This window comes from Solanum verrucosum, unplaced genomic scaffold (assembly GCF_900185275.1).
Source record: "Solanum verrucosum unplaced genomic scaffold, falcon-dt-bn FXZP01001288.1, whole genome shotgun sequence".
Lineage (NCBI taxonomy): Eukaryota > Viridiplantae > Streptophyta > Magnoliopsida > Solanales > Solanaceae > Solanum > Solanum verrucosum.
This window is the reverse complement of record NW_026019531.1, coordinates 1-27,553: the sequence shown is the minus strand read 5'-3', so window position 1 is coordinate 27,553 and position 27,553 is coordinate 1. Positions and strand designations below refer to the sequence as shown.

The window sequence follows — 27,553 nt, the reverse complement described above, 5'->3', positions numbered from 1 at the left end:
AATACGCACATCAGATACTATATAGACAGATAAATGTGGCATTCTAATTTCCTCATGAGATGCCACAATAGACAGATACCAAGAGAACCATTTTTTTTGATAAGCAACAGATACCAAGAGAACTAAAGAGCAAGTTAGGCCGAGAGATACCAAGAGAACTCAAGAGCAAGTTAAGCCGAGGGATATGTAAAAAGAAAGAATCCCGTGCCCCACCACAAGTAGAAAGGGCTAAAGACCCTCAAACACAGTACAAAATGGTCCTAAAAATTATACTAGCAAAAGTAGATGTTCTCCGGACCATGCAACGCAGTGCCTTGAATCATGATCAATAATCTAGACTGTCCAAATGACAGTTCATTGTCCTATTCAAAGGAATTCCTTCAGCACCTCACACGGCAGAATCAAGATCCTAGAAGACCACTCTTGGGAAATAGTGCTCCCTGCCAATCAATGAAATCTGAAGAAGACATGCATATCTATTCCAGGCCACTTAATATTCTTGTTGTGTACTGGAACAAAGCTATCTAATCGATATTTCTAGTACATATACTAACTATATAACTAGTCTAAACATGGAACTTATACATCATGAAAGATGAAGTTAGATTCACAAAATTAACCCCAAAAAAGAAATGAGCATGTCCAGCTAGTTTGAAGGAACCTACATACTGGAAGCAATTTCAATTAGAGACGAGCAAATAAACAGTAAAGGACAAGAATGAATATCTCCTTTGATTCCCTGAACAAGCATAAAGAGAAAACTTAAAATGAACAGGACTTTGAACGGAGGAAATATAAAAATACATACATTGCCAGTGTTATCAAAGGCGAAAAGCGCAAAAAAGCTCTAAGGTCCATGGGGGCTTTAAGCGCAAAGCGCAAATAAAGCGTGGGCTTTAATGAAAAATGGCGCAAAGGGAGAAAAGAATACAAATATATATGTTTAGTCCAAGACTAATAATTATAAACATGAATGACAAATATATGACCAAAGAAATTGAAAAAAATTTATGGTTAAGTGAAATATCAATTATTTAGTTTCACTTCTTCATAAAAGTCTCATTGGCAAGGAAAAGCTTGCCTTAGAACCTTGATGACGACACTGAAGCGCACATAGGCGAAGCGCTCAACACGTTTTGAGCCTCGCTTCCGGGCTTAAGCACGCTTAAAGCGCGCCTTTGATAACACTGTACATTGCCTCCAAAAGGATTGGAGAAAAAGTGATCAAGACAGAGAACCTTTACCTGAGAAAGAACCCATCCAGTGTGATAATGTTTGTGTGGGAGTTTGTTATAAACATCCAGTGCATCCTGTTCCACCGCAAAGCATCATATTTCAACCAAATCAATGCAGAGCATCAAATGAATGCTGAAATTTATCCATTCAGAATCAAAATGTAATACCTGACATCTATATAAACAAGAAAGTCTATAGCCTTCCCCAAGAATCCTGAAAAGGGCCAATATCTCTGAAGCACCTGAGAGGATAGATGTGCTGCTTACATTAACCCCAGAAGCAGAAGTTCCGGGCCCTTCTTGTTCAAGAGGTCTAGCATCTCCAGAAGGGTGTGACATAGTCATATTTAGCCGAGAATCATTAGAAATGTCATTGCGAGTCCCTGAGATGCAGACCTAATACAGTTACGAATAAAAACACATCTCAAAGGTAGATGTCATTTTTCTTAGGTAGCAACAGTGCACAAACACAAGAAATTCCACACGAACATAGCTGTTGGTGTTCAGCTTTCTTCATTTTTCCTTTGATTTATAGTAGTATTTTCAGATGAAAAAAAATAAAATTATCTGTACTCTTGAATTCTTTCAAATGATTAATGCATCAATCAATTGTGATCCCACACATCCAAATTGTAGTAAACCAGAACCGGGGAACTACCGAAGTAAAGTTTCAACTTTGACGAATAATAAAAGAGGTAAGGAAAAAGTCAAAAAATAGAGGGAGAAAAACAATCTCCTAAAGTTTGTGACGGAACCACTAAATTAAACAAGTATGCACAAGTCTATTCGAATTTAGGTGATCATGAAAGTAACTCAAATATAACAACAACAAAATTTGTTAGATTTTCAGAAATATCACATGTAACACAATAGCAATCCATTTGGAGCACAGGCGGGGTTTTGTGCCTCCCTTAAGTTTAGAGAAAATATCTTCAGATGATATGTCCTTATTAGATGATAGAAAATTTCCAGAAAAAACCAAACCCAACTTCTTTTTCTGTACCAGATTAATATACAAATTTAGCTCCATGCAGGCTTGGATGTCAGCATATGACCAGCCAACTGCTGTTCAAGTGTACTATATTTCTGCATAGAGAGGGGGGGAAAAGAAAGAAAAAAGTTGCCCGACACTCCGTTTTGTCTCACGCATTAATGTTGACTGGCTACAGTCAAAAGTCAACACTTCTTTGCAATTATACTTCACTTCAAGCAATTGTGTGAACCAAACCTTAGGATTCACATAAATATTTATGATGAGTCTCCACTCTAAAAAGGCGACAATGCCTAGGTTGAAAATACAATGGACAACAGAATTGTCAAGAGAAAAGGCAAAAATATCAATCACCTTCACCATAGTTTTCGGTAGCCCAAGATTGTGCCTTTCGACTTGTCATGGAACGTAAAGTCATTGAGCTCAGCTTCGAACTACCATAATATTTGGAAGAATGAATTGTTCCATTTCCAGAAGCACCAGATACATTTGAATTTGTGTTTCCAGTAGATTCTCCAGCAAGCCTTGAATTTCGTCGAGGGCCAGAATCAGAAAATAACCTCCCAGATATCTGGAAAGATGAGAGATAGTGGACTTCAGACCCAAAAAAAAGGGGAATGGAGACAATGAAAATCCACCATATAAAGCACCAGAAATGTAAAGGGAGTTTAGTGATTAAAAGTTAAAACTGAACAAATGCACAAAATAAAGGAGATGAACAAAATCAACACCATAGTTCAACAAGCTAAAAGTTTTTAAAAAAATTCTCGTTTTTAAACCAAAAGAAGTTAAATAATACAAAATAAGAGCCTAGCCTCTAACAACCGACTTCTACAGGTGAAAATTGGTAAGGACAGCAGGCTTGCACCAAAAGCTTCACACACTAAACGCTCACTTCCAAATTACAACAAAAGAGAAAACTAATACTTAAATTGTTATGAAATCATTTTGTGAAGAAGCTTTTTTTATCACGAAAAACTTAGAATAAAAGCTGTTTCGCTTTGTGAAGAGTCATATAAAGGCATCTTGATTGATAGACATACTTAAAATGGAATATGAGGAAGTACGACATTACTTCAGTGGGAAGTTTCTATCAAAAAGCTAACAATCCTGCAGCAATTATACAGAGAAAGAAGAACTTAATATTAAAATAGACTAGATGACTGAAACCTATGTATTATAGTACTGCAGACCTTTCTTAACTTCCCCTCATCAACAAACTTTCTCCGAGGGGCCTGAATGGTTGAATTGACAGTTGCTCGTGGAGAATTATCAGCACCAGCCACAGATGCATTAGTTCCATTTTGCTGAAAATTTCTACAAACTGGAGGTGGAACCACTCCTGACAACTGCAAAGAAGTTGTATTTTACAAACTTTCGAAAAATCAAAAAGAAATTCTAGTGTTGCCAAATTGCATATAAGAATGTCAGTTGCTTCTTTAATATAGAAGATTTTGTCACCTTTACAGATTGTTTAGCCAAGCTTTTGGGAGGCCAAAAGTGCTTCTTCTTGTTTTTAAAGAAGTGTGTATGCTTAAAAAAGTGAGTTGTTTAACCAAGCTATGAGGAGAAAATAAGTGTTTCGGGGAGCAGCAGAAGTTTAAAAAGATGGCTTTTCTCCCAAAGTGCTTTATTGAAAAGCACTTTTGAGAAAATACACTTAGAAGCACTTGTTAAAAACATGGTCAAACACAAACTGCTTCTCACCAAAAGTACTTTTTAGAAAAGCACTTTTCAAAATAAACTGATTTTAGAGGCTTGGCCAATAAGGCTATTAATTTCACTTCAATTAACAAGAACATAGTTCTGTGAAACTATACAGATATCATTAGAAAGTCACCAACTATGTTCTAAACCGGAGAAGACGTTTGTTTTAGGCTCCATTGGATTGAGCATAAATTAGACATTTTCTGTGCTCTTCAAAACTTGCAATCTGCTTTAAATTAGAGTCAAATTCTCTGATTGCTACCCTCATCCTCAATCTAAAGAAACTATGATCTAACTCAGTGTTATCAAAGTGCGCTTTAAGCGCGCTTAAGCCCTAAAGTGAGGCTCAAAACGTGTTGAGCGCTTCGCCTCGCTCTATGTGCACTTCAGTGTTGTCATCAAGGTTCCAAGGCAAGCATTTCCTTGCCAATGAGCCTCTTATGAAGAAGTGACACTAAATAATTGATATTCCACTTTATCATTAAAAAAAATCGATTTCTTTGGTCATATAAATTTGTCATTCATATTTATAATTATTAGTCTTGGACTAAACATATATATTTGTATTCTTTTCTCCCTTTGCACCTTTTTTCACTAAAGTCCACGCTTTATTTGCATTTTGCGCTTAAAGCCCCCACGGACCTTAGAGCTTTTTTTGAGCTTTTCGCCTTTGATAACACTGGATATAACTAACAAATACATTGTCACCATTTTTATTAGAATGGTAATGGTGTATTGCTTGGTACAATGGACAATCTAGAAAAACATGTCTCACTCGGGATTATCTGCAGAGGAGGGGATACCAGTTATGTAACAAATGGTATATGTGTAATAACAACAGAGACAATCAATCATATATTCTTGCATTGTCCCTATAGCAGCACAAATATGGCAGATGTTTTACAGTATTTTGGACGTGAAGTGGGTAATGCAAAGATCAACCGCAGACTTATTTAAATGCTGGAACAGGAAAGGTGTAAAAGGGCCTTTGAAAACTAAATGGAATACAATTACAGCATGTTTTTGATGGTGCATATGGAAGGCAAGGAATAGAAGAGTTTTTGCGGGTCAAGCTAACAATACTATAAAGATCAAATCTGACTGTAATATTTTGTTCTAGTAGGATTAGGATGGATTTTGTAAATGATGTGGAAACCTTATGACAGTGCATAGATAGCTTGCAATAGAAGGTTACAGACTTCTCTTGGTTTTTGAACTTTTGGTGGTGTACTCGGGTACAACCTTTGTGCTACATCGATAATACTTACCTTTTAAAAAAGATCACTAACCTAATACTACTTTTCTTTTATGCAAACTTAGATATATATATATATATAATATATATATAATCTGTCAATGTCTAATTCTTTTTTTTGAGAAAGTAACTTTGTATTCACAAAAAATAATCATCAAAAGAATGATGAGGAGAAAAAGTTATGTTATCTTTAAAGAAAAATAAAAATTAAGCATCTTCACTGCAATGCATACAGCGATAGCAAGTAACAACCAATGAACCTTTTCTTCAGTTAGCACCAGAAGAAAAGAGTTCCTATTTCCCATATAGAAAAGACACAAAAGATAATATGTCATTGAACAGACAAACTAACAACTATGGATGTATATAAACAATGTAGAGAAAAATTGGAACAAATACTGGTTAACTAGAGACAAGATTTTTGATTGCAGATAGAATGCAAGCCATGAGCAGCAGCATAATCTTAAAAAGTAAAACAATCACCTGATTTGGTTGAGTAAATAGCAGCTATCTCTAGGATTAACAAAAGGATAAGCTGTTATCCTGTTTTTGTGGCATGCTAAGTTATCTTTATGTATAAAAGGACTTGTCAGAAAGAGGTCAAGTTAGAAGGTTCAGACATGACTATTATAAAGTCAACCCAAATTCTTTTATCAAAAAGTGAGACTTCTGATTAAGGTGAAACCATTTTAAAGTTCTACTATGATACTCCCCAAGTGAAGATAATTGGCTATTGTTTAAAATCAACTAAGGGCTTACAACAAAAAATGTTTTACAAGTCGGTATCAAATTACCTGTGATGCCATTGGTGAGGGAGTGTTGTAGAATGACATGTTAGTAGAAACCCCACCTAAATTCTGGATAGCAGCTGCTCCATTATAATTTCCAGACATTTCTCGAAGATTATTGCTGTGTGTATGTTTTGATTGCCTAGGGCTGATGTCGCCTGAGACAATATTCGTAGAAGCTACATTCTGATCATCAGTGGATGCTTGTAAATTTTGAGATTGGTTCCCTTGGTCTATGTGTTGTTTCTGAATGCAAAGCAAAGATGCTTCCCCAAAAACTGCAGCTGCTTCTTCTGCAGCACCTGGTATGTCGCCCAACAATAAGGATGCAAAATATAAAATCATAACTAAATAACAATGGCAATCAATATAACCTTCAACAACAACAACAACAACAACCCAGTGAAATCCCACTAGGTGGGGAATCAATATAACCTTCATGAAGTAGAAAATAACCTGAAAATATTATTTGGAAAAAAAGTAAATGTATGTTCAGCCATTCTTAAGTCAATGGAAATTTATGCAAAGTTTTCAAGGACAATACCACCAGTCAAGTTCGCTTTCTATATAGCTAAGTTCTCCAAAACCACTTAAGTTCACAATCCAGGCAAACAAGAGAAATATCCCAAAATTCGGCAGAAAATTTTAGAAAGTATAACAATTAGCTGAAAATACTACATTTGTTCCCAATTACTTTTAAAGATGAAGGAAATGTTTCTGCCTTTGAAAACAAAATCTCTCATCATGTCATAATGATTGTATCAAATAGTAAAATCTTTCTAAAATAAAACAATGGTATCTACACAATCCCAATGTGATGACCTGACCCTTTTTAGTTTACAAATCCGAATCATGTTCCGAGACTTCTTGTAGCTCAGGATAGCTATTTTATTTAATTTTGGACACTGGTAAATGTGTATATATTTCATCATGAGCAAAACAATTCATGGATTGTACTGAAACCATTTTTGGAAATTCTACTATCTTATTTCTATACTGAATCAAAACATCAATAATATAGACAATATCATTTTAGTATAACTGATTACGCCAAAAACATAAGATCAAAATACAATTCAATTTGATAACTGATTACACCAAAAAACATAAGATCAAAATGCAATTCAATTTGATCCTCCGCATAAAATTCAGTATTTACTATGTTCTCAAAACGCCTAGAGTTCCTCTCATTCCATACTGCCCACCAAATGCTTGCAGGAACAATTCTCCGTCTACTTCTGTTCTTAGCCTGCAGTCTGCAGACCTGCTTCCTCCCAACTCTGAAGTACTACGGACATAGTCATGATATGCCTTTGAGATTTAAGAACAGTCTCCACAGCTATCTTGTGATCTAGCAATGAAGAAATAGATGATTAACTATCTCTGCACTATCACCACAAAAGAAACATCTAGAAAATATTGATACCCCTCTCTTCATCAAGTTGTCTTGAGCCAGTACTGCTTCCTTAGCTGGCAACCATACAAAACAAGACACTTTATGTGGTATTTCAGTTTACAGAGATGCAATTACAGGACCAAATGTTTACTTGCTGAATGGGGTGATTCAACCTACTATAAACAATTTTCACCTTGAAAGATCTCATTACTTCCTTCCCACCATAAAACATCTTGTCCTGCCTCCAAATCACTGAACGATTCAATTGTGCTGAAGAAACCAGCCACTCTTTGGATTTTCTAATCATTTAACTATCTTCTGAAAGTGAAGCTCCATTCTTGAGGCGTTCAATGGGCTGCTATAGTCCTTTGTTAATGTAGGACTAAAAAGTGTACGTCTGGGGAAGAGTAATTCCAGGTTGCCACCGTGCCTATCTCATGACAATCATCCTTCTAGAAGTCAGTCTTTTTTCCCATTATACACTTTAATCTTGGTGTTGGGCTTGAGTTCATTCTATAGTGTTCTGATGGATAGCCATAGGCTTCTCCTTTTCTGACACAAATCTCCACAAGGTGTAGTATTATCTTCCTCCTCTTTCCGCCACAAAAGTTGATTTTCATTATTGTACTTCCACAACCATTTCACTCTAAGTCCCTTGGCCTTGCTCTGTCTCAATCTCCCATATCGCTTTCTAGCTATTAGTGTTTCCACTTTACCAAGTGTTATCCATTTCTTTCTTTATTTTCTTGCCAAAGAAAGTTCCTCCTGATTTTATCCAATCTATTCATAATTCCTGTGGGGATTGTAAACACATACATCATATAAGTCGGAAGGGCATCAAGGACAAAATTTGTAAGAGTCGATCTACTCCCAGAGATAGATATTGAGTCTTCCATGCCATTTTCTTCACACTTCTCAATCACAATATTCCATATTTTACTGGACGTAGATATAGTTCCCAAAGGCATTCCCAAGTACATGGTTGGTAAGGCACCAATTTCACCACCTAAGATTGCATTCAACATCTCCATATTTGGCACTACATTGATGGGATACAAGAAACTCCTCCTCTAGTTAATACGCAAGTCAGATGTTCCTTCAAATAGCACTAGAATCACCATAAAAAAAATTGAGTTGCTCTTCTTCAGCATCACAAAATATGAGTGTATCATTGGCATATTGATGATGGGTTATCTCTAAGCCGTATCTACCAGCTCTAGCAACATCAGAACCTTTTAGCCAGCCATTCAGATTTGTTGTTTTAACCATCCTTGTCTGAGACCCTTTGTGCTCTAAAAAAACATGTTGCTGGGCTATTCATAAGAACTGAGAAGCTCAGTACTAATATGCAATATTCAATCCAGTGAATTCATTTCTGTCCAAAACCCATCCTCTCCATTAGGACCATAAGATATCCTCAATTAACATGATCATATGCTTTCTCCATGTCTAGCTTACACAAAATTCCTAATTTCTTTTGCTTCAACCGGAGTCTATTGCTTCATTGGCTACTTAGACAGCATCCATGATTTGCCTTTAATGAAAGTCGTCTGTTAAAGAGTACCAATTTAGCCATCACACTTTTCAGCCTTTCTGTTAGCACTTTGGAGAAAAGTTTGTAAATGTTGACTATCAAGTAGTTCGTAAATGATTTGTCTTCCTTTAATGAAGGTCATTTGTAGAGTGTTAGAATAGGAATAGGTATATACAATTCTACTTAGAATAGGAATAGGATGTTAGAATAGAAATAGATATACAATCCTACTTAAGATAAAAATAGGAATAGTATATAGTATCCTACTTGGAAAATGATTCAATTGTAGTGTCTACAAATAAGGTCTCTATGTAATAATACAAATACACAATTCAATAATATTCTTCTCATATATTTCTCACATGGTATTAGAGTCAAGCTCATCCCAATTGTTGTTCACCGATGTTGGGCCCCCATTTATAAGTGTTCACGCTCCAGTTGAGGCTAGGCTTGCGTGGGAGTGTTGAGAAGTCTCAAATTAGCAGAGGGATGAGAAACTGATCTCCTTATATGAACTTGTACAAACATCCCCTCATGGGCTAGCTTTAGAGGTTAAGTTAGGCGCACGTATCATATTTTTACATAGTATCGGAGCTTCTCTGATCTTGGTAGAAAAGAAAAAAAAAAAAAAACTTCCGCTGCCAGCGGGCACCTATGGCCCATATATGTCGCCTGTCTGGCCATTGGTTATGTTCACAAAAGTAGGGCCAATGATATATGCATGAACCCCATATTCAAGGGAACAAAACTAAATTAGAGAGGGCATCATGCATCAATTTCCAGCGACTTTCTAGGGTTGTTTTGTGTCAACCCCATATCTATCTGTGTTTGTGTAGCATCGTGTCATCTTTCCGATGACCACTCTCATTTTGAATTGTGTAGCACCGTGCCATCATTTCGATGACTACTATCCCATTTTTTGACTACATTGGGAATCAGTGACTAATTTTTCATATTCAATTTGTGTAGCACAGGTGTCTTTTCGATGAATACTTTTTCATATTTAATTTATGTAGCACCATGCCATCTTTTTGGTAACTGCATATCTGATTTTTGTAGCACTGTGTCATCATTCCGGTTGCTACTTTCTTTTGTGTAGCATCTTGCCATCTTACTAGTGACTACTTTTTTATATTTAATTAGTGTAGCATCGTGCCATCTTTCTAGTGACTACTTTTTCATATTTAATTACTGTAGCATCGTGCCATCTTGTTGGTGACTCCTTTTTCATATATAATTTTTATAGCACCGTGTCATCTTTCCGGTGACTACTTTCTGAGAAAAGGCCCAAAATAGTCCCTCATCTTTGGGTTAAGACTCAAAGTCATCCTTGAGTTTTCACGTGGAGCATTAGTAGTTCCTCATGTTTGCAATATTGGTGCACTTTTGGTCCTCCTTCAAAATTTTGCCTATTTTTTAATATTAATTTTATTCATAATTTATATATGGAATGTTTAATCGTCATTTTATATATTTAGTAGAAATAATAACTCCATGTGGGAGATTGTGAGAAGAAAAACACCTTATTTTGTTTAGTAGAAATCGTATTGCAGGTAAAGTCGAGAAGTTCATCACGATGATTTCACGTACAATAGTACAATTTTTTCTTTTCTTGCAATGTCATATGTTAAAATGTTCTTAGTTTAGCTGCAATAATATTTATATTGAACAGAACAAGGTGTTCTTCTTCTCACATTCTCTCACATAGAATTATTATTTCTACTAAATATATAAAAAGACGATGGGTCATTCCTTACATAAAATTATGAACAAAATTAATGTTAAAAAATAGGCAAAAATTTAGGGGAGGACCAAAAGTGCACCAATATTGCAAACATGAGGGACTATTAGTGCTCCATGTGAAAACTCAAGGATGACTTTGAGTCTTAACCCAAAGATGAGGGACTATTTTGGGTCTTCTCTCTCTACTTTCTCATATCTAATTTGCATAACATCGTGCATCTTTCCATTGACTACTTTCTCTTAACCGATTTGTGTAGCATCGTGCATCTTTTAGGTGACTCAGATCTTATTTACGTAGTTTCAACTTTTGTCAATGTTGTGCGAAATCCAAGAGATCTGAGTTTTCCAGCAATATTTTTTTTGCTTTAGATTCACTTTTGCCAAAAGGCTATACTCAAATATTTGGGTTGGATTACAGTGATACTTTCTTCACTGTGATCTCGATGAAGTAGTCTATATGGAGCAACCACTTGGATTTGCTGCTTAGGGGGAGTTTAGTAGCCTTATATGTCGATTGCTAGTGGAGTTGATAATTTTTTGCATCAAATTCAGTATTTCATGAGAGACCTCGTATTGAGATTGATTGTCATTTTGTCAAAGAAAAGATACTCTCGAGAGATATTGTTACAAAATTTATGAAGTCAATTGATCAACTTGCAGATATCTTTACCAAGTCCCTCACCGATCCCCATATTAATTACATCTGTAACAAGCAAGGTGCATATGATTTGTATGCACCAGCTCGAGGGGAGTGTTAGAATAGGAATAAACAAATACAATCCTACTTAGAATAGGAATAGGATGTCAAAATAGGAATAGGTATATACAATCCTACTTAGAATAAGAAAAGGAATATAAATAGTACTCCCTCTGTCCCAATTTATGTGACTTACTTTCCTTTTTAGTCAATCCCAAAAAAGAATGACACATTTCTATATTAAGTAACAATTTAACTATAAAATGTCTATTTTACCCTTAATGAAATGATTTACAGCCACGCAAATTTATATCATTCATTTTGGACCACAAGTTCTAAAAGTCTTCCTTTCTTTCTTAAACTCCATGTCGAATCAAACTACCTAACATAAAATGGGACGGAGGGAGTATATAGTATCCTATTTAGTAAAGGATTGTATTGTAGTGTCTATAATTAAGGTCTCTGTGTAATATAGATACACAATTCAATAATATTCTCATATATTTCACATAAGAGAATCTACAAGTTAGCTCAAGATAACTATTTGGGACTTGATTGGAAAATTTCGTTAGATTCTAAGATGGTTCGACTGGGTTTGGAACACATTTTGCATAAACAACATTTTTAGAAACAAATAAAGAATCCAACCCCTCATTTTGTGCAATATGTGGTCCAAATCATAATTTAACTGTATGGTTGGATCCATTCATTATTTGTGACTCATAGAAAGTGGTTTCCTCCAATTATGAGTCCATTTGATATGTTACAGTTCAAAAAAAGTGAATAGATGAGGGCAGATTTTTTAGATGCAACAATTATAAAATACCAAATTCATCATGTTATAAAAGAAAATCTAGTGCAAACAACTATTTTTGGAGATTTTGAAAGCATAGCTTGTGGGGAAAAGGTGAAAAATATTGAGGATCAAGGAGAAACATTGAGGTAACATTTTCACACATTCTTTGATCATTATAACATATTTGGATCATGCATCTAACACCATATCCCATGATTTTGGTGGTCTTTCTTCCTTGCGGCTATATTATGGGGAACTGCCTTACCCCCGACAAAGGTGGAGGATCGTCGAGGGTCAATCGGAAACAGTTTCCCTATCCCATAAAGGTAGGGGTACGACTGTGTACATTTTACCTTAACCTTCCCCAGATCCCACTAGTGGAATTACACTAGGTTTGTTGTTGTTGTAAAAAGATTGCTAACTACAAACTCATTCCAGTGTTGATAGCTTTAAGGATATTTCAAACATTTTAACAGAACCAAGTGTTTATCAACACCTTATTTTCAGTTTGTGCACGACTATCCAAACACGTATGTGCTTATTCATAAATTCAACTCCAACACTTAAAAAGTGCTTTTTTGCACTTGATGTACACTGTAACTACAACTCATTTTAGTGTTAATAGCTTCAAGGTTATCTCAAACATTTTAACAGAACAAAACGTTTTATCAACACCTTATTTTGAGTTTCAGCACTTCTATCCAAACAGATGTACTTATCCATAAATTCAGCTCCAACACCAAAAAAAGTGTTTTTTTAGCACTTGAGGCGTAAAACCTACTTAAATTCTGCACTCCAATCACAAATTGTATAAGAAATTCTAGCTTACGAAATTTAAAGAAAGGTTTCCTGGTAGTCACAGAGTTGATAAAATTGATTATTAAAGTAGTTTTTATAACTGAGAAGTCTACTCTCTGGTTTCAAAGCTCGGGGGCTGATTGGTCCAACCGTCTACCTTTGTCCATTTAAATACCAGATATCTGGTCCACAACTCAGCGTCCAACATTGTGTTACTATTGTTTTGGGGACAAAATTGATTATTAATGTTGTCGCAATAACAAATATCAAAACACAGCAAAATATTGCAATAGACCTTAAATGTTTGCTCAAATTATTCTGGCACAAACCTAGTATACACAACTCCTCATATGCAGCCCATAGCAATGGATCCAATAACAATGCCTGATTGAAATGCTGGATGGAACTATTTCTTCTATCTGTATACCTGAAATAACTATCAAGTTCATGAGTACCTTGGAGGAGTGCAATCCAGGCTTTTTACAATAGAAGATCATCACTATCGCAACTCTTCTTAAGCTCCATCAATTGTTGATTAACAAAAGGTTAAGGCAAAAAAGAAACAGAAAAATATACCAAACCTTAGGGAATATCTCCAGAGATATCAACAACATAACATCCACAAAAAAATTGAGGCCAAGCTTCTTAAGGTTTTTTAAAGGAAAAGGTGAAAAGGAATTATCATCTTAAAAAGAGGTGGTTATGAGGTCTGCGACGCTCTTAGATGGTCTGAGATGCATATCTGCTACACTGATGTATCCAACAAAAAATGTGGTTATAACTTATAAGGCAGTAGAGATTATTCTCCTACAAAGATCAAGGGCATCAGAATGTCAATGTCCAGTTTGGTTTTTTTGGCGAAACATGAATGCATTGTGGTGAAAAAACATGCTCCTCAACTATAATGACCAAGTCCCAAACACTGAAATTTAAACAAAAAAGACTGGCCAAATACATAGATAGGGGAGCCCCTTTAACATGACACCTTTTGTAAGATAGCCTTATAAACTTACAGAATGATTAGACACTTGAACTTGTTCCAAATGTATCGTTTGAATACAAGTATATTTTTCCCTTCTTCCTTTTTCCAAAAATTATCTGGAAAAAACTCCTAACATTTCAACCCATCTCTTTCTCATTCCAGCAAGCATCTGAATGAAACAAATTACATAGTTCCATTTAAATGAAGGAAGAAAGGTTGTGTCCAATTACTGTGATGAAGATGTTCCGCCGGCGAACAAACTATTTTACACAAAGGTCCAACATAAAGTGTTGATTGATACTGATAGCATGATTATAGGAGTAGAATGATTTGGTATTGAATGTAATTGATTGTAATTGCCTAGGAATTGATTATGTGATATTGTCTTTCCTAATTTAGTCTTAGGACTCATTGTATAAGTACTCATTCTCATTGATTGTATATTCACGAAGAAATACAAAGAAGCTTTTTCTTCTTCTTGAAATCTTCATGATGAGGTGAGTCATCTACCTCGCATCACTGGGGTTCCGTTTTTTTATCAAAGTGGTCGAATTTTCTCACTTTGGTTGGTTGTCCGCAACACAATCTCCACCTGGTCAGTTCCTTTTGGAATTTTTTTCGTTGAGGTCGCTAAAACATTTTGAGCCTACAACTATATTAGTTTTTAATTTTATTCGATCATCGGAATTAGGCTTCCGGTGCAACACTAGCTTTCAAGCTAGACCAATTAGTAATTGGTTCACTTTACATTTCATTGCCAAGTGAATCTCATGCACTTGGTCTTAAAAATACAAGTGTTCGCAGGACACGCTTCAGTCAAGTAAAAGTGTCTAGATGGTTACTAGAGAAGCTTAAAATGTCTATCTTCCAAAAAGTGCAAATTTTAAGGTGCTATCTAAGTATTTAGCCAAAAAGATATTCAAGAAAAAATAATGAAAGAATCTTATTAATTCATATAACCCATTCTGCACATTAATGAAATGTTTATTTTCACATAAGAATAGAAGAATCAATATCTTTTAAGTTAATAAAGTTTGGCATTGTTCAAATACTTGATGGTGCAGTTTCCATAAAATTATGTACTTAAAAGAAAAAGGAAATGATGTTGAGTCTATGCTACCATTCTTCTCCATCATACTACACTTCAATACGAGAATAATTTTCACATTAGAATAGAAGAATCAAGTTTTTAAGTTAATAAAGGTTGGCCATAGTTCAAACATCTAATGATGCAGCGTCTATACTATTCTTTACTTTACTTACAGTAAAAGGAATAGATGACAGTACTATCCCATTACATTCTCCTCCATCATATAAAATAGCAAGTAGAGGATAGTGACTTTTATCAGCACGAAGTACCTTTCATGTGCACTAACAATTTGATGATGATATAGTGAACACAACCAAAATTCATTGTCATAGTGAAGTATTAGCTTCATTATTCAGATAGATCAAACCAATTTCAGAATTAAGAAGCAAGGCTAGAAGTTAATCCTTCTCTTAAATAAATAATATATAAAATATGAACCTGTAAATAAGACCAAGAAGGTAATGCCCAGCTGCACCATTTGGAACCTACACAACAACCAATTAGCTATAAATTAAAGAAGCATGTCAATGGCTAACAGGAATAAAATAACTGGAGATGACAATACTATAAAATCTGCAAAGTGGATAGATATTTGGAAGGATGGTTTTTACGACTCTACCTCTGCAGTTGGCTCATTAGGAGGGCAAAGTGCTGTCTCAGCTTCAGTGAGAAGATCCATCTGAAAGCATGATAGTGCAAACAAGTAGCGGGATTGAGCCATACTTGTCCCTTCATATAAAAATTTAAAAAGGGATGATTATGAGCATAATCTCAAGGACAAGTGTTATCAGAAATCGGAAGATAATAGGGAGGAAAAAAAAAGATATTGCAACACAAAATGCAGTCATATTGACTGAGAATACAACACGCACCCTTGAGAAGATGATATGCAGCATAAGCCTGTTGGTTGTGCAGGTAGCAGCCAGCTAAAAGCTGCATATTTGTCTGCAATGGGCATAGTACATTATAGGAAACAAGAGAATTGACCAACTTAAGAGATTTCAACAAAAATGCATTAAACCCTCACATTCTTGAGTCAAATTCCACTAAGGGCAACAAGAAACAAAAAAGTGAACTCCAAGAACCTAAAATCTCTATAAACGACAAATTGAGTAATACATATGTTTACAAAGACTGATGAAGTGAAAACAAAAAAGTGTGGAGTACCTCAGTGGGGAACTCGGCACAGAGTCGTTCACACATGAAAATGGCGTTGTGGAACATAAATTGGCCAAGGCTGTTTTGCACAGATTCAGCTAGTAGGGTTTCCATTGATGCTTGAACTCGAATTCAAAGAGAGACGAGGTTAGAGAGGGAGAGCGAGAGGCGGGAGAGAGAGAGAGAGAGATTCAATTTTTCAATTTCAATTTGAGAGAAGTTGCCATTATTAAGTTAGTGGATTTCTCTTGATTTCAACTCACAAAAAGTGATAAAAGAAACAGATTTTCAGAGGCCAGTGATTGTTCTTATATGTTCGTACTAAAATTAAAAATTCTGAGGACCAGATTACCCTTGCTTCTAATTGTCCCAACTCCTTCTACTTCGGGGGATTTCAGTATTTTAAACTCTTTGTACTCCCTCCAAATTTAGATTTATAACTATGCATAATCAGATAAAAATTTACAATTTGGGGTAGGTAAAATTCGGGTAGAGATTATAAGATGGAATCGAATTTACTAATAATGTGAAAATTTAGGTCAAATATATTTCCATCATAAAGATGAGCTATGGGATTAATTGAGTGGGTAGATTTTGGGTACAAATGGATTTTAATTATTTTTTAAAGAAAAAAAATTAGAGAAATGTGATGATTTTTATTGGTTTCAATCAAGTATTCGATATTCATATTGAGAGTAGAGCTGTCAAAAAGGGTCATCCCAGCCCCACCGGGCCCAAGCCTCGAGTGCCAAGGAATTTGAAGGGCTAGGGCGGGCTAGCCCTTCTGTTTCTCTTTTTAATTTTTTTTTCTTTTCAAACTTATAATTCTATAACATCAAAAAATAAAAAGATTTTCAAATCAAATATGACAAACAATGATGTTGTTTTCAATAATACTAACAAAAATCCAGTGTAATTAGCATGTATCTCGCATACTGGATATGCGAGTGAGATAAGAGAGTGACAAGCAAGATAGGAGGGAGCCGAGGGCGCGAGATTTGTATATGTATCCTAGATACATGCAAATCTACTTGGATAGAGTGTATCTAGAACAAATTAACCCAATTTTGAGTCCATATATTTCGAGATACTATCTAGGTACGAAGATTTATAATATTACAACATAGCATGTATTCAAATAATTAGATTATATATTAGTGAGATTATTGTAAATTACTCTTAAATAAAACTTTTTGGCCCATGGGCCGACCCCGTCCCAGCCCCGATCAAGCCTCAAGGGCCAAGGGTTTATATGGGTCGAACTTATAAGCCCTAGTTTTAAATGGGCTTGAAAAATCTTATCTCAACCCTACCCCAATAACGGGTAGGGTTGGGCCGGCCCTATGGGCTAAACCCATTTTGACGGCTCTAATTGACAGTAATTAATTAAATTTAGATTTTCTTCGGCTAGATAGTTTTGCATTTTTTTGGTTGGGTAAAATGTTCACTAGTAAACATGACTTTACAGCCCTATTAGGTTTCATGGCTAAAAGATACTTATTACTCCACTACAATTTTTATAAATTAGATGCTAGATGTATGATATCACTCGCATAATAATATAGTGATTTGAATTTCGAGAGTCAAATAATATATATTTTTAATGGTAATATTTAGTGCATATTTTCTCCTAGACTATAATAGAGCTATATGCTAATTAGGTCTAAAATTTAGAAAGCATAATGTCATACATATTTTTACATTCAATCCACGTAATGAAGACCACGTGTCATTTTGATGAATATATGCCAAATGACAGTGGGAGCACCTTTATCCATAACCTTATCATTTTTTCCTCTTTCGAATCTAAGCCATTTTCGACATGAGCCTAAATAATCAAATGCATGATAATGTCGTTGTCGACATTTAATAAGTAGTTTTGATTATATAATTTGAAGTTAAAAATTGAAATATAAAAATTAAGTATGTTTTTAATATTTAAAGTTGCTATTTGATTATATATTGTGAAGTTAAAAATTGAAATATAAAAGTTATGTTTTTAATATTTAATGTGTTTGAAAGATACATTTTAGTTTTAAAAATATTTGATTTTTTGTGAGGAAAAATCAAATGTAATTTCTCCAATCAACTATCTGAACCAGTTTTTGAAAATTTGAATTATTATTTTTAAAGATAAATTCTTAAAATTTGATTCAAAATTTTTAGTCCAATAAATTTTTAAAATCTAATTCAATATATATCCGCCTAATTCTCTCGTGAGATCACATGATTCACATATGTAGTAGATATACCTTTAATTGTTTAACTTGTAAAAATTGTGACAAACTAAAATCATCTTAAGTACTCTAATTTATATTCATCCTTTTTAATCAAATGGTCCCTTAGGTTTGGAGTAATTTTGTTGTACAAATTAAGCACTTCTAGATCAACTGACAATACTCGATCTAAAATGGCTCACTTAAAAGAAGTAACAAGAAATTAGAAATCATGGATGAATTCAATAAGTTTCTAAGCTTCTATGTTACCTTGTTCTTCAGATTGTTCATTTGTTGGAGGAATGGTAGAAATCATTTTCACTTTCTGAACAAGCATCCTAACTTCAGCAAGCGATGACTAGCAGAAGTTGATATGCCAACCTTCGGCTACATATAATACTTCTTTAAAGAAAATCAAGCATCTAGTACTTAACACCAATTAATCAGCAAAATTTCAAAATATGAGAAATAAAGAGAGATATTAGAACCTGGATTCTTGTTGGTCGACTCTAAAGTTGAAGATTCCTCAGAGAATGTAGAAACAGGAATACTGAAAAGTGAATAAGAGAGAAAAAAGACTTAACAAACGTATTAATCTCAAAAGAAGTATATATCCAGAAACACACTTATAAAATAAGCAAATTAATAGAAATAGCAGAAGAGACAATCGACATTCATAATTTATATGATGCAACTCAAAGGGAATTTATTACTCACTACAAAAAAAAGAATATATATCTGAACTAGTTAAAAAGATCCTTTGTCAATCATGAGCCTTCATCCAATCCCAATTAGTATCATCAATGTCATCCTCCTCTTCTGAAGTTTCCATAGTTACATCTTCAGAATGTTGTGCAGGGGAAGACACTTCAATGATAACAACAGGGAGATCTTCTCTTGACAATCTAACAACAACATCGAGTAATCTTTCTGATGAACCAATGTCATCATGATTAGTCTCCATCTAAAATGTTTCTTCAATATAAGGACAATTATTTTCCTCCAAATCATACAAGTCAACATGAACTTTATTTCTTGCATAATAACCATTTTTCATAATTGGGTCCTCCACGTAAAAAAGAACTTGATGGAATTGAGATGCTAGTACAAAAGGATCATTTGTGCTACATTTTCTGTTGAAGTATACCCGAGTCAATCCATATTCATCAACTTCATTATGAAACCAATCACATCTAAATAGCACAACACTAAAACAACCCCTATTGAAAGAATTTTCTACAGGGAACTTAAGCTGTAGCTATTTAATGTAGTTAAATGATTCATGGATTCAAGTTTTTTAGTATTTTGTTGAAAAAATCAGAATGCTGATTGATTTTCTTAAAATTAGAGCAGTTCATCAGTCATTTCCTAACTAATTCATATTTGGTCACAAGCTAAAAATTTAATGCAACAGGGGAATCAATATTTTTTGGACTTATTAAAACAAATAAGGTTATTTCTACTGTCCAGACCTAACTTTATTTTGTCAATGATTGTTCATAATCTTTCCTGATGCTCAGCATCAACCTCAACAGCTCGTTCTAGTTTCCTCTTTCATAAACTGATCTCACATCAACTACAAAACTCAGTCTACTATCTTTATACAACAAAATTTTCCATGTTAATGGACATCCAAATGGCTTGAGTCAGCTGTAGATGGATAAGGTAAATCAAAATCTATAAGCTAAAAATTAATACATCATGACGACTTGCAAGTGCAAAGTTAGTATTTCCTAATCACTTTACAAAAAAACAGATCTGAAACTCAAAGGGTTAGCATCAAACTCTTAAAATATCCCTAAGTATAAAATGTTAAACAGACAATTTAGAGGATCTCAATAAGAACCATCATTTCAACTATGTTTTTTTCCATCTACCTTTAATTTGACAAAATAGGAAAACTTAACAATGAAATTAGTACATGAATTTGTTGTATTATTGAAGAATCATTTGTGCTTGATCTATAACAAGGTCATTTATGGGCCAAGAAAGTTAACTACTTAAATCATTTTTCAATGACAAAGAGTTCTTTCACAAAGTCAAGGCAAAATCTCTTTAAATTTCCATCACACATACACACACACACACACACATATATATATATATACTAGTTTAGTTCTTACATAAATATAGAAAGAAGTAAAAGAAAGAATAGTAGTAATAAGAAGCTCTAAGAGGGCTACAGATTGTCGATAATAGATTCAATAATTTCTTGCTTAGAAGTTTTAGGTGCCTTATTTCTAAATTCTAGCAATTTAATGTCTCATCTGTATCAAGGGTGAACTCAGAAAAGTTAGCCACAAATTTCACCATAAAAAATACAACAAAACTGAGTTTTCACCTATTGATTTACTTAGATTGGACATCAGTTAAATGAAACCTTCTACTTACAATCAATTATGATATTTTGGCTGACAATATAAAGAACTTGGCTGCGTTTTCTATAGATATATTGCATAGTTAGCTAGTCACACTAGGAAAATTGTAAATATAGACAAGCAACACTTACCCAATTTCTGAATCAGAACAAGAAAGATAGAAAGAGAAGGGAAAATACAATTCAGTCATTTCATGATTACTAGAAAAATCTTCAGGCTTAGTATCGAACAAAGAAACAGTAACAACCAGTGGTTTTCAAAAGAGGGACTACAAAATTACATCTTCTAAGCTTACAGATACAACAACTAGAATAATGAAAATTCTCAAATCTAGTGTTGGGTTTTCAAATCTGAAATAGGGATACAATATCGACAAATCAAAAAAGAAAAATGATAGAAATCACTATGGAACTCACATACGTAGTTGTTGTAGCAAGACATCAGCAAAAATTGAAGTTCAAAATAACAACTTTAGACTTTCATCCAACAGGGGATTTCAATTCACATTCAAAGACCTAGAAAATCACTTTAAATTGTTTTTCAACAACTTTGAAATAAGTTTATAGTACATTTCAGTTCACTCAAAATGCAAATAATAATACTACAAGCATTAGACCGAAATAAACTACCAATTGGGTATTGACTAATAAAATTGAAACCAACTTCTTAAAGAAATTTCGCAGAGTTCATAAATCTTCACCAAATTTAAAATACAAACTATAAACCAAAAATAGATTACATCACAGACCTAAATAAGAAAAAATAACATAAATTTCAGACAAACCCATTTGTTATTCTTTAAGACTTTTGAGAAACCCTTCAATGGAGTTTCAGATTATGCAAAATTGTATATGCATAACAAATTAGAGACAGTGGGTACTTAGAAATAATGTAGTAGACAAAGGAAACTTAAAAGTAGTACACCTTTATATGCAAAAGCTTGCAGTCGACGAAGATTCTTATTGAGAATAAGACCACTGGAGATGAACTGAAGATGCCCAGATTGAAGAAGACGAAGAACCTCACTCTGAAGAAGAAGACCGAAGTTTGTCGAAGAATACTGTTGCCGTTAGCCGCAGCTCATCGTTACGCTGAAGAAGAAGACCGACGCTTTTCAGAAACCCTTTTTGGAAGAAGACTGGAAATTTCAGCCTTAATGAACTTAATGACACTTTAGCTAAAGTAGTGGAGGGAAATATACTTTTTGGGGAATAAAATTCGCAGGTTGGCTAAAACTAATTAATTTTTGTTCACTAAAATAGCCGTTGCCACAGAGTCCTTAAGTGCGACGATTGTAAAATATGTTGCCTTAGGCACTCTGTAGCGACGATTTTAAGAATGATGCTACGGTTATCTTTAATTATTGTTCTATTAGATCCCATGATATATTGCAACAGTCATAACTGTTGCAATAGATAATATATTGCAACGGTTATACAAGTGTTGCCAAATATCTGTGGCAATAGGTCAAATTTCTAGTAATGAATGTTATAAATCCCTAATTTATCGTCATTCAAAGTTTATTAATTACTTTGCTAGCTCCTGCACAATACCGTTGACTATCAATGGCCTTTATATGTTGCATTCAATGAAAGGATTCAATCAATTTAAAAAGTACTTAACAGACATAACAAATCAAGTTTTCATACAAACTGAACGGAATTGGAAATAAACGAGAAGAACATATATTGATCAACTGCAAAAATAAAACATGCATGCAGTGACCCTTTTAGGTAGACTAGATGTTCTTCTTCTTAACTAACATTACATAACTTGAATTAACATTAAAAAAAAAAAAAAAAGGACATGAATGTCCATAAGCTGATCAGTAGCTATCCCCAATATAATGTAAAACTCCACTTTCACTTCCGACCTCTCATCATTCTTCCTTGCACCGGCACCCGCTGTTCAAAGTAAGGCACCACATCATTAGATCTACATTCGGAGCTGTAAAACTCTGTATCTCTGCTCAACCACAAACATATAGTATTTATTATTATGATCCAATATATAAATTTATACGCATGTATATATATATTACCTGTGGAAGAAGATTCCTTCATGCTCTAGGCTTCTTTTGCAGATTTTGCATCTCCGTATTTCGCGCTGCATATATTTTTCCTTATATCCCAGCAAATGCACATGATTTTGTTGTTCTGCTCTTTGACGAAGAGTATTACGAAGAGTTTCAACATCCTCCTGAAACTCCAACTCACAGTCCATGTACTTGTATTTATATAATATATTCAGAGTATCAGAAAGAGATCGAGATATATAGTATTAAAATAGACAGAGATCCAGTAAATTTCTACCGATGAATAACTCGGTATCTAGGAGAATGAATCACAAGGCGAGTGTAGTTGTCAGAATTTTGAACATCTTCAAGTGAAATGTAGGCGGCATGACCATGATTGACGCACTTAGCAAAGGGAGTCAAACTCATAGTTGGTAAGGGTTTGGAGGAAGCCAAAAGACAAGGCTGCAGATAGTTAATAAAGCCATGAGTCAAGCTTGTAGTAGCAGTAACTTCTTTCTCAATTACGACACGTGATCGTGCCCTAAACCCATCTAGAATCTCTTTTCTCCCCACATTCACTATAGTATCAATGAACCTTTTTATAGTTTCTGCCTTTTGCTCAGCTGAATTTTCCATGAAGATGTATGAGAGTCCAACCTTACCATCTGTCACACAAAATTCATATATACAAGTTTTATTATCACCATGATTATACATACATATAAATAATCCATGAGAAGGGGTAAACACAACAAAAATGCAACCAAAAGAAGAAAAAAACATGAGTTTATGATGTGTTTGGTACGAAAAAAAATATTTTCCACTGGTTTTCTTAATATGGATCTTGTGTTTGGTACACGAAACCCTATGAGTGTAGAGGGTGGAAGGTAAGGTGTGGGGTAATGGAGATGGAAAGCTACAGGGGTGGGGCGGGGGGTGCTTAAGGGTGAAGGTAACGTGTAGGGTGGTGGGGATGAGAGCTATGGGGGTGGGATGGTGGAGACGGAATGGCAGGTAGGAAAAGGATGATATACGTCAGTTATGAAGATTTGTTTTATTAGTAGAGAAGTTATTTTTTTTATCTTAAAAAAAAATTGTTTTTCTAAAAAAGAAAATGTTTATCAAAAAATTTGAGTAACGAAAAATTGAAAAATATTTTCATTTGTATCTAACACACCCTTAAAATTCTATATACCAAAACAAAAAGATTCACTGAATTGTAACAAGTTTGCTTCAGCTACAAAATTGAAAAGATGAGAAAAGAGAGAGAGATCAAATAACACTAATTAAAGCTCGAGAAGTACTTGTGCTGTTGTGCACATCAAAGCACAAAAGATTTGGTTTGTAAAACGTAAAATAAAGACATAAAAAACTTTGAAAACATATATTAAAAAAATGATTTAGCTACAAAATCAATCGCTCGTAGCATAACATGATCTTTTGATAAAACCTTGACAGATTTTTATTGTCTAGCTACTTAAAACAACATCCATTTTCATGTGTGTGAATCAAGAAAATTTGGCTACTAATTAATTTTATTTTCTTTTTGTAGAAAATTACCGGACAGACTTGGAATAAACTTGGACTTCACAAAAGTAGAACCATGGAAGTCTGAAATTTCCCTGCAAGAATATTTTTTAGCACTAACATTCTTTTAGTAAGAAAATGTAAAAAAATAAATGCAGCTTTCAACGTAAGTTTGTATTAATTAAAAATAATACTACTAATAAACAACTTGAATAAATGAAAAACTGGAAGCCATACCAAAAGGTGAGTTTGATTGTTCATCATTTTTTGAGAAAAAGATAGAGTTTTATATTAGTAAAATAAATAGCTCTCTTTTTTGCTATGTGCCTAATGAGCAATATTGCCTTGGGTTAGCACCTTAATAAATACTAAACACACTCACAAACCAACAGAAAACTACTCATTACAAATTCACAAAATACACCTGTCTTTTGGAGCTGCAAAAGATTTTCATGAAAAGAACATGTTTTCTCAGTGACTTGTTTGTACATGGAGCTTTCTCGAAAGGAAAAGGATGCAAGAACTTCAAGTAGTTGTATATTTTGAGCTGGATAATTTACAGCCTGATCTTCTCATGTTTCCAGTTCATTCAGATATGTTATAATTCATCTTCCATCTCATCTGGTACATGCAGCTTTTCAATGGCAGCCTGATAGAAAATGCGGATACAGTGGGAAGGACAAAGGTCAGCTTATATAATTTGAATCAGTCTTGTGATAAAATATCTCTTCAGTAGACAAGCATTAGTACAATTCAGAAACAAAGGGGTAAAGAACGAAAGAATAAGACCAGGAAAAAAGTAGGCAAGATATTACAAAGTTTCCAGCACTAGAGGACAACATCGAAGGTGATTTCAGTAGATGTCTGAAACTATTTTCTTTCTGGTATCAAGTTAGAAATAGAACTATGATAGAATAAGTAAAAGGCCGACAGAAGAAAAGAAACCATAATGCTCGACTTGCTGAAAAAAATTACCAGTATACACACACACATTATGTGCATCTGTGGGCAATTATGTGCAAATGGGCAATTACCTTAATGGTAGCAACATCAGTTGCAGATGGTTTTAAATCTAATGCCACTCCAAAATGAAGCATGGCTTTGTCGTACATATTACGCCTCTTGTATATCCGACCCATCAAAGCATAGACACTGCTCTCACGAGGAGCATGCTCTTTAAGTTCCTCTAAGACTTCTAAAGCGGCATCAAAACTTTCCGTGCTCACAAGGATGTTAGCCTTCTGATACATTGGAAGAGGGTTTTTCTTGTCTGCTACAATAGCCAGCTCCATCACTTCCAATGCCTCTTCATTTTTCTGACCATCCATAAGATGCAGATTAGAGTCTAAATTAAGGACAACATCATGTTTCAGCATAAAAATCAGAAAAGGAAACTACTACACCTTCAGAGCGTGTAATGCAGTGCCAAGATATGACATGATAACAGAAGACTGTGGATTTATACCCAAAGCCATTCGAAAGTGATGCTCTGAAAATTCAAACTTCTCCTGTCGGAGATAGATCATTCCAAGCCCATACCAGGCATTGTAATGCCTGGCATCCACACGAAGTGCACTCTGATAGCACTTAATAGCATTTTCAAAATCTTCTAAAGCAACATATCTGGAAAAATAGACAGTGAGGCAAGCTTATAAAGAAACTAACAATACACCTCTCTACAATTAAAAGAAAAGATATTCCACGCTCACGTTTGACCAATAAAGGAATGATTGAGAAAGGGGAGGAATGGGACGTACTCATGACCACAAAGCGTGTGCCCGTATGCAAATCTAGGATTTAGTTGTACAGCTCGTTGAAAATTTTTAAGAGCAGTTTCATGGTCTTTCTGTAAACTATAGCAATTCCCCATAGCACACCTGTTATACCATTGATAAAGTATTAAAACTAGGTCATAATGAAGAGAACAGATGATACTGGTTTTCCTGTTTAGCTCCAACTACTATTTGCAACAGCAAGAAACACTGTTTGGCGCCTTGAAAGATCAAAGCCTTACTTGGCACAAGAGCTCCACAAACAGAACTTATATCCAACTTTAAATGTGTGGATGCATGTAATTTAGCAGATGATAGTCTCATAGTGATGTCAACATTATATTTCAACATGCACTGTGGAGATTACATTCCAGGCTAGAATGAAAAGGTCGCCCTTCATGTTCCACTTTATTGAGGCATTTTCTCTACTAGTACAAGTAGCAAAGAATAGCAGTTTTTAACAATCCTTACATAAAATTTTATTTTTTAAATGAACAAGTCAGCCATTGGGTAAACTTCTCGATTATTTATCTACACCTTGAGTGCAAACACAGAAGTCAGAATTTTTAGACAGAAGGATGTAATTCCAATTGTTAAAAGCAACATAATGTGTCTACCAGGTTAAGAATAATCAGAAACACAAGGAGTCACATTGTCAACAACTTGATCAAGGGTAAAAAACAGCAAACATGGCGAAGGACTGATGATCAATGATACTCAGCCATTCATGAGTAAAATAAATTAATACTTGATAAGATGTTACAAATAAGCCCAAATAACCACACATCTCTGGACAAAAGGAATAAACAGCACCAGAAATATCTATATCAGACAATGTTATCTTCGGATTTTGCAGGAATTACCAAGATTGAGGAGCTAATCTATCAGTTGATACCAGCACCTGCGCCAGATAGCTCAACTTCATGTCCTCCTTGAGATGCTACAATTAAAATCAAATAGTTTGTCAGGAAAGAAAAAAAGGCAGAGAGAACATAAAGATTGGGACCCTTTTGGGACATAAGAACTAGTAGGATAACCATATATAACCAGTTTCCTAACTACCAAAAATATGCTTTTAAGACATAATTTTAATTAGTGAACAGTACCCGGAAGCAACAAAAAACACCAGAACAAAAAAACTATTGTTATTAAATAATAGTAATAATGATCATAGAATATAAGCAAATAACGGTAATGTCGACGTAACAAGGATCAAATAAAGTTTCTTCAAACCTGTCCGGCATCACCACCCCAGAGATGGTAAAATTAAAGGCAGTTAATACTTCCACACAGCAAAGCATACATGTTCTCATTGAAACACTAAAAGAGCAAAGAAGACTCACAAACAACACTGTCGAGTACACGTCCATTCCTTCTAAACTATAAGGTGAGGCCAGACGAGCAAGGCCAAATGCATGATCTGCTTCTAGGTAATCAACCATTTCGAAGTATGCTCTTCCAATCTGGCATTCA

At 34.5% G+C, this 27,553-nt stretch overlaps 3 protein-coding genes across 3 annotated transcripts; all 3 read right to left on the bottom strand.

Annotated features, from left to right (window-relative positions):
• Positions 1-387: 387 nt before the first annotated feature.
• LOC125836785 (cell division cycle protein 27 homolog B-like) lies at positions 388-16,348 on the bottom strand (the record flags this gene model as incomplete). Its single annotated transcript, XM_049516255.1, has 12 exons — positions 16,180-16,348; positions 15,885-15,957; positions 15,632-15,741; positions 15,451-15,497; positions 13,270-13,367; positions 5,983-6,278; positions 3,420-3,575; positions 2,581-2,797; positions 1,404-1,618; positions 1,194-1,310; positions 670-739; positions 388-440 (listed from the first exon to the last, which is right to left on the bottom strand). Coding segments are annotated over exons 1-12 (1,557 nt in total), but the record flags the coding sequence as incomplete, so codon positions are not given.
• A 2,801-nt stretch (positions 16,349-19,149) lies between these two features.
• LOC125835862 (uncharacterized) lies at positions 19,150-23,417 on the bottom strand. Its single transcript, XM_049515275.1, has 5 exons — positions 23,077-23,417; positions 22,806-22,991; positions 22,660-22,729; positions 21,689-21,791; positions 19,150-19,316 (listed from the first exon to the last, which is right to left on the bottom strand). The coding sequence occupies exons 1-5, from the start codon at positions 23,415-23,417 to the stop codon at positions 19,150-19,152; spliced, it is 867 nt and encodes a 288-aa protein (XP_049371232.1).
• A 1,139-nt stretch (positions 23,418-24,556) lies between these two features.
• On the bottom strand, positions 24,557-27,549 carry LOC125837739 (cell division cycle protein 27 homolog B-like; the record flags this gene model as incomplete). Its single annotated transcript, XM_049517069.1, has 6 exons — positions 24,557-24,957; positions 25,343-25,624; positions 25,712-25,931; positions 26,066-26,185; positions 26,944-27,020; positions 27,424-27,549. Coding segments are annotated over 6 exons (876 nt in total), but the record flags the coding sequence as incomplete, so codon positions are not given.
• Between the last annotated feature and the right edge of the window lie 4 nt (positions 27,550-27,553).

Bases quoted from the DNA above. Each gene is read 5' to 3' on its own strand.
- LOC125835862 (XM_049515275.1), bottom strand. From the start codon at position 23,417: ATGGAAAATTCAGCTGAGCAAAAGGCAGAAACTATAAAAAGGTTCATT. The intron at 22,992-23,076 runs GTAGAAATTTAC...ATATAAATACAA, and splicing joins AGATACCGAGTTATTCATCG to GTACATGGACTGTGAGTTGG. The intron at 21,792-22,659 runs GTGCAAGGAAGA...CTTCTTCTTCAG, and splicing joins ACTTTGAACAGCGGGTGCCG to AGTGAGGTTCTTCGTCTTCT.